Raw genomic sequence first — 7,405 nt, forward strand, 5'->3', positions numbered from 1 at the left:
TATTATCGTCAGTGACAGTACCACAACTCTGCCCTTCATAATTAATAAGCACTCCTAAGAATCTTCATTTGGCACCAGATGATGTGTTGAAGAGAAACACTCTGGGAGGTTTTGAATCACACTTGGTATTTTGTTAGCCAAGTTACAGGAGAATTTTTAAAGTGGGGGGAAGGGAAGAAGGAAACGGACCAGAAAAAGAATTGAAGCCATCATCTACAGACCAACAAAGCACTGAGAGTTCCAAACGTTATGTCAGACACTAAAGTGACTGATAGAGGCTCAAGTGGTTTATAAAACCTCTAAAAAGACTACACCAGCAAAGTCCCCATTTATCGGTAGAGTTCAGAAACTAAAACAAGGAATATTTTAGCTTAAAACCTTATCTCAAGAGAATCATATACACTTCACATGAATAAAAATACCTGAAACCAAACATTTTTAAAAGCTCCAATACCCAAAATATAAAGAAAAAAATTAATTCAGAAGACTCAATCAATCCATGATAATCACAAAATGGCTGGGCAATCTCTATCTCCCTTCCACACTAACCATCCATCCCCTGGAAGACCAAGGGAGATCAGACCTTCCAGACTTACCTTCCAGACCTTCCAGACACCTGGCTGCTGCAAAATTCGATGGAGACTCCTTGTGGAACAGCCGTTTCGCATCTCTTGGGTCTCTCCCTATCGTGATCATGCAGGAAGCAAGTCTGGCTGTGCTATTTCTTATCATTGTCTGTCACCCATCTGCACCATGATATTGAAAAAGTAGTTCCCTTTCCCCCAGAAGGTTGAGGCTCAGCTACAGGGGTAATTCTCCTGGGCACACAGTCATTATTTAGGCCGACTCAGTGACTTCAACAGGCTTAATCATGTGATCAGGTTTGTTGCCAGCTGCATAATGCTCCCACATGTGTAGATAGAGCCGCTCTAGTTCCATTGTGTATTGTTTGGTGTTGAACAGAGGGCTAGATGTTCTCTGCTTCCAGACTTTGCCACGAATTTTCTTCAGGTATTCGAGATCAGTTCCCAGTTTCACAGCTATCTCTTCATATTCTTGCCTATTTTTAGCAATCAGCTCAAGACAGCCTAAACAAGTGAGCTGGGAACCTGCAACTCGGGAAGCAAGAGTCTCTCCTGGCATAGTCACCATGGGGGTCCCTGCCCAAAGGACATCCATCCCTGTGGTGTGGCCATTACAGAGTGGAGTGTCCAAGCAGACATCAGCCAGCTGGCCTCTCCGAACATGTTCCTCTTTAGGAGCAACAGGGGAAAAAATGATACGGTTCGGGGGAAGGCCCATATTTTGTGTGTACTGTTGAATATTAGCTTCTCCTGCTGCTGGAAAACGCAACAGCCACAGTACACTATTGGGAACACGCTTCAGAATATTTGCCCACATCTGCAAAGTAGATGGGTCAATTTTGTATAACTGATTAAAGTTACAGTACACAATGGCATCTTCCGGTAACCCGTACTGAGAACGTGTGGTTACAATAATGGTACGGGGAACCTCCTCTCCAGTGGCAGCCTTATTGTTGATCAGGGTAGTTGCCAGGCCATTGCTAATACTGAATCCATTCATTGTAATCTGAATTTGTCCTCTGTTAATCATTTCAATAACTGCTTCTGCAACAGTATTCATAGGAATGACAGGCATATTAAGAGCTGTATTACTGCTGTCTGCGTTGTCTTCTCCATCAGGACATTTCATCTTGACTATTTGCACATCTGATAGACTATCAAGAAATGCTTGGAGGTCGATGCCATTCAGCACAATCCGATTGTCATAAATGTGCCCATTGGACTTAAAATCGATGACGGCTTTTTTCTTCAGGTGAGGGAACATATTAGCATGATCACCAATAAAGAACGTATGGGGCATATAAGCCAGTTTCTCAGAATACTGCTCAGCAACTTCAGCAGGTGACGTTTCCTGATCAGTGATGATATAATCCATGAATAGCACGCCACTAGTCCCAGGGTACCCCAGCCACATTGCCTAAATAGCAGCTGGCCTGAGAGCAAAGAGTTCATTTCGAGCACCCCTGGTATAACCATTCATATTTACAAGGATGTGTATACCATCTTGATGGATGCGATCAGCTGCTTTCCCATTGCATGGAATCTGAGAAAGATCAGTGAAATGATAGGCTTCTGCCATCACCTTCACTCGGAAGTTTGTGCCATCATGTGGGCTCAGGGCATAACAGAATATCTCAAATTTATCAGGATTGTGCATGCCTGGAATAGACTGCATAAGGTGAGAAGTAGGATGGTTCCCAAAGTCAGAATTCACGTATCCTACACGCAGTCGACCATCACTGAGCTTCAAGTCTTTTGGATGTTCATACGGTGGTTTATGAAGGACACTTATATTAGCCAAGCAGAGGTTCCCATGCCTCTCAGCAATAGCCTTCCTGAAGCCATGAGGAAGAGGATAGAGCATACTATGATGAGGCTGCACAGAAGGCAACCTATTCTTCTCCAACTGGTCAGCCACAATGCTGACCAACTTCTTCATTCGCTCATCATAGTCTGTCCAATCACAGACAACCTGCAGGCAATGAGCCAAATTACAATAAGCGTCAGGAAAATCAGGTTGAAGCTTCAGAACAGTGCGATAAGAAGCAATTGCTTCTGGAATATTCCCTGAATCCTGGTGAATGGAAGCCAGATTGCTGTGGGCATCCGCAAATGCAGGGTTGATCTGCACGGCACGAGTATAACACTGCAAGGCTCCCTGAACATCCTGCATCTCCCATAGAGTGTTTCCCATATTACAGTACGCATCAGCAAAGGTAGGACTGATTCGAATAGCCTCCTTATAATGCATCAGAGCTTCGTGCAGTTTTCCCTGCTGCTTCAATACACTTGCTAAATTTGAATGGGCATCAGCAAAGTCTGGGCAGAGCTCTAATGCTTTACGATACAAGCGAGCTGCCTCTTCACTGTTTCCCTGTTCTCCTTTGATATTGGCTAGGTTATTCAGAGAGTCTGCATGGGTGGGACACAGCCGGAGAGCTGTATGATAACAATCTTCTGCTTCAGCAACACTGCCCTTCTCTTTGAGAGCGTTGGCTAGGTTGCAGTAAGCATCAGGGAAATGTGGTTGCAATTCAATAGCTCGCCTGTAGGTGTCTATTGCCAGATCCATCAGGCCTTGCTCATAGTATACACAAGCCAGGTTGCCATGTACCACTGCATGATTTGGACTCAAGCTTAGGGCACGAAGGTAAGCTGCCACAGCTCTGTCAAAAATCCGTGCCTCATTGAAGACATTTCCTAACTTGATATAAGCATCCAGAAAATTGGGGTCAAGGGTGACAGCCTTTTCAAAGTGATGAATTGCAAGCCAAATCTCCCCTTGTGCATTGAAAACACAGCCAAGATTACTCCAAGCTACTGCAAAGTTCGGTTGCATCTCAATTGCTTTCAAATAACATGCCTTGGCTTCTTCTAAGCCACCCAGGGCTTTGAGCAGGTTCCCCAGGACACTGCGAACACAGTACAAAGAAGGATTGTACTGAAGAGCAGAGACGTAAGCTTGTACTGCCCCTTCCATGTCGCCTGCTGATACCAAAGCGGCTGCCAGGTTAATATAGCCATCGATGAAATCTGGTTTGAGACGCAATGCATGCCGGTAATGCTCAGTTGCTTCCTGCAACTGCCCTCTTTCCTTGTACACATTCCCCAAATTCGAATAGGCTTCTGCCAGAAGAGGGTTCTGTTTTATTGCCAGAGTACTAAAGTGGGCAGATCTGTCCAGCCTTCGACACTGGAAGTGTATAGATGAAAGTAATAAAAGTACACCAGTATTGCCTGGCTTTTGTCTCCAGAGCTGCATGCAGTGTCTCTCAGCTGTCTCAAAATCTCCTGCCTGATATTCTCGATGTGCCAGCTCAGCTAACTCTTGGAAGGAAAGCATACGTTTTGTTGGTTCTGTGCTGTCGGCCACGTTGCCCACGGAAGATGCCATCTGGAGCTTCTGGAGAGAGTGAAAAAAGGGGGTAATTGAGTCCCGCTGCCGCCACTACTGGCAAGAATGTTTCTAGTGGTAGCAAACACGAGCACAGCAGCCATACCACTGCTTTGGCATGCTTAAGTGGTGGCAACAGTTACAGGCACCGAACCTTAGGAACTATGGTTGGCCATCTACCTCTTATGCTCTTGAAATCTTAATTCTTAACCCTGCCCTCTTCCACCATTTTTCTCCTAATCAGGGAATAAAAATTACCTATCCATTTGCCTTAGAAGAAATCAAAAGTCAGTAGGCCAAACACTTTTTAAAATATTGTTTTCTGTCCAGTTGGAAATGAAATACATGATTGACTTTTCTTCATCATTCATATAGTCAACGTGGGAAACATTAGGGCCGTGAATTTCAATACAGTAAGATGAGAAAATTTTAAATTGGCCTTCCCAAACCACTAATAAGTAACCGATGTTGTATAGAATGCTAAAATCTTAGAGACTGAGTTTGATATTTTAAAAGTTCTGCAAACATTAGCTAATTTCTCCTCATCAAATTTCTCATGCCTCAAACCTGAGTATTACTTTTTAAAAGATACATTTATTTATTTTTATTTATTTATTTTTATCTTGGCTGTGTTGGGTCTTCAGTGCTGCATGCAGGCTTTCTCTAGTTGCGGCGAGCGGGGGCTACTCCTTGTTGCGGTGCCCGGGCTTCTCATCACAGTAGCTTCTATTGTTGTTCCACAACTCTATGGGTTCCTTTTTAGGTCCTACGAAGAACCCTAGAAATTAGTTCATGTAATTATAGGTTTTTGCAAAATTGTCAAAAGTGAGATATTTTAATTTCCATCAGGTAAGTCCAGCGTCTATTTCTTTGTCAATTTTCCTTCTATCATATTCTGCTATGTTGGATCATATTGGATTGGTCACAGGCTTTCTTGAAATCTGGCTAAGGAGATGTTTTTTTTTTGTTTTTTTTGTTTTTTTTGTTTTTGCGGTATGCGGGCCTCTCACTGTTGTGGCCTCTCCCGTTGCGGAGCACAGGCTCCGGACGCGCAGGCTCAGCGGCCATGGCTCACGGGCCCAGCCGCTCCGCAGCATATCGGATCCTCCCAGACCGGGGCACGAACCCGTATCCCCTGCATCGGCAGGCGGACTCTGAACCACTGCGCCACCAGGGAGGCCCTAAGGAGATGTTTTAAGTGAGGCTATTATGTGATTTTCAGACACCACCATATGTAATTGACTATATAATATCCCATTCCAGGAATAACTTCCAGTACTCTTACTGACTACTCTACTGACATAACTAGCACAAGACACAGAAGCGTAAGGACAAAAACCACCTTACAATATAGCCATGTCTTGCACTTCACAGCTCTCAAAGCATGTGCGTTTGAAGAAGAAAAAAAGAACTGAAAAGTATAAAACCAGAAGTTATTCTGTGGAAAATTATTTCAATCATCAGGCATGTGAAAGATAAGTCAAAGATTCAGTTTTCTTCAATGCTTAGTCAAAACGGAAATTTCCTTCTGTCAAGAATATACTCCAGGGCTTCCCTGGTGGTGCAGTGGTTGAGAGTCTGCCTGCCGATGCAGGGGACACGGGTTCGTGCCCCAGTCCGGGAAGATCCCAAATGCCGCGTAGTGGCTAGGCCCGTGAGCCATGGCCACTGAGCCTGCATGTCCGGAGCCTGTGCCCCACAACGGGGAGAGGCCACAGCAGTGAGAGGCCAGCATACTGCAAAAAAAAAAAAACAGTATACTCCAGGGGCTTCCCTGATGGCACAGTGGTTAGGAAGCCACCTGCCAATGCAGGGGACACGGGTTCCAGCCCTGGTCCGGGAAGATCCCACATGCTGTGGAGCAACTAAGACCGTGTGCCACGACTATGGAGCCTTTGCTCTAGAGCCCGTGAGCCACAACGACTGAGCCTGTGAGCCACAACTACTGAAACTTGTGTGCCTAGAGCCTGAGCTTTGCAACAAGAGAAGCCACCACAATAAGAAGCCTGCATACGGCAACAAAGAGTATCCCCCGGTCGCTGCAACTAGAGAAAGCCTGCTCACAGCAACGAAGACACAACAGACTCAAAAGTAAATAAATAAATAAATAAATAAAAGAACATACCCCATCAATAATGTGTGTAATGGAATGGTGTGAGTGAGTATTTTATCAGAATTCCTGTAATGCACAAACCTATAGCAGTACTGAAATCAGTAATGCATTTATAATAGTAAATATTTATGAGGAAGTAATCCATAGAGGTTTTCTCAAAGTTAACAATGAACATTAATGCGACATTATCAATAATAAATTGTGACGCTGAAATAAACTTTTCTAAACTATTAATAACTAAAAGCAAACTCTAATCAACCATGTGAAAAGAAATCTATGTCTATAAACTACAAAGTTTATTTCTTAAAATTTTATTTCTAAAACACATAAACTGTCATATGAGGAGGCAGTTAAAGAATATATAGCTACAAGAGTGGGGAAAAAGTTTTATAGAGACACATCTGGCAGTAGTTAATTTTCAAATGTCATTTTTCTAGATTTTGTGACACCTATAGTATTGATATTTGAAAGCATTTAAAAAATTGTACTTTGAAGATTTGCTACTTCCAGGTAGAGTAAAATATTTTGAAGCAAAACAACATTTCCACTGAGTAAAATTTAAAAAGCCAAATAAAATAGTCAGCATTCAATCAAAAAGTTCTAGACATACCAAGACATAGAATCATATGACTAAAATTCTAAGAAAAGAACAGATAATACACAAATATTTATATAAGATATAGTGTATATTTATCAGGAAAAGTCTTTATCAAGAAAAGACTTTAAAATCATCAGAATTAATATTACATTTTATTTATTTGTATATTTTATTTATATATAGATATTTATATATTTATATAAAGAACTTAAAGATAAAGCCCTAGTTAAGGCAGTGACAAAAGCAGTAGCAGTGGCAGTGAAAAGAAATGGTTATATTCAAGGATATTTTGTCAGTAAAAGTCCAAGATCCAATGTCTGACTGCATACATGGGATGGATAGACGGAGTGGGAAAAATCAAAGTTAACTATAGAGGTTCTAGTGAAGATGGGGTTGCCATCACCCAACCCAAGGGGTTGCGATCATCCCCAAGGTCTAGGAGACTCAAAGGGAAGGTCATGGTCGAGGAAAAGTTAATTGCTGGGAAAATAAGACTCCCAGTCTCTCCATCTCCTTACACTAGTTTTTTTTTAAACATCTTTATTGGAGTATAATTGCTTTACAATGGTGTGTTAGTTTCCGCTTTAAAACAAAGTAAATCAGTTATACATATACATATGTCCCCATATCTCTTCCCTCTTGCATCTCCCTCCCTCCCACCCTCCCTATGTCACCCCTCTAGGTGGTCACAAAGCACAGAGCTGATCTTCCTGGGC

The 7,405-nt window shown here is 42.6% G+C and overlaps 1 protein-coding gene across 1 annotated transcript; it reads right to left on the reverse strand.

Moving 5' to 3' along the window:
- Positions 1-613: 613 nt before the first annotated feature.
- On the reverse strand, positions 614-3,978 carry LOC309801735 (UDP-N-acetylglucosamine--peptide N-acetylglucosaminyltransferase 110 kDa subunit-like; the record flags this gene model as incomplete). The annotated part of the gene is given in 2 exon segments (XM_082646782.1): positions 614-2,001; positions 2,005-3,978. Coding segments are annotated over 2 exon segments (3,138 nt in total). The 3' UTR covers positions 614-837.
- Positions 3,979-7,405: the final 3,427 nt, after the last annotated feature.

This window comes from Mesoplodon mirus (genome assembly GCF_964341445.2).
Source record: "Mesoplodon mirus genome assembly, contig: SUPER_3_unloc_7, whole genome shotgun sequence".
Taxonomy (NCBI): domain Eukaryota; kingdom Metazoa; phylum Chordata; class Mammalia; order Artiodactyla; family Ziphiidae; genus Mesoplodon; species Mesoplodon mirus.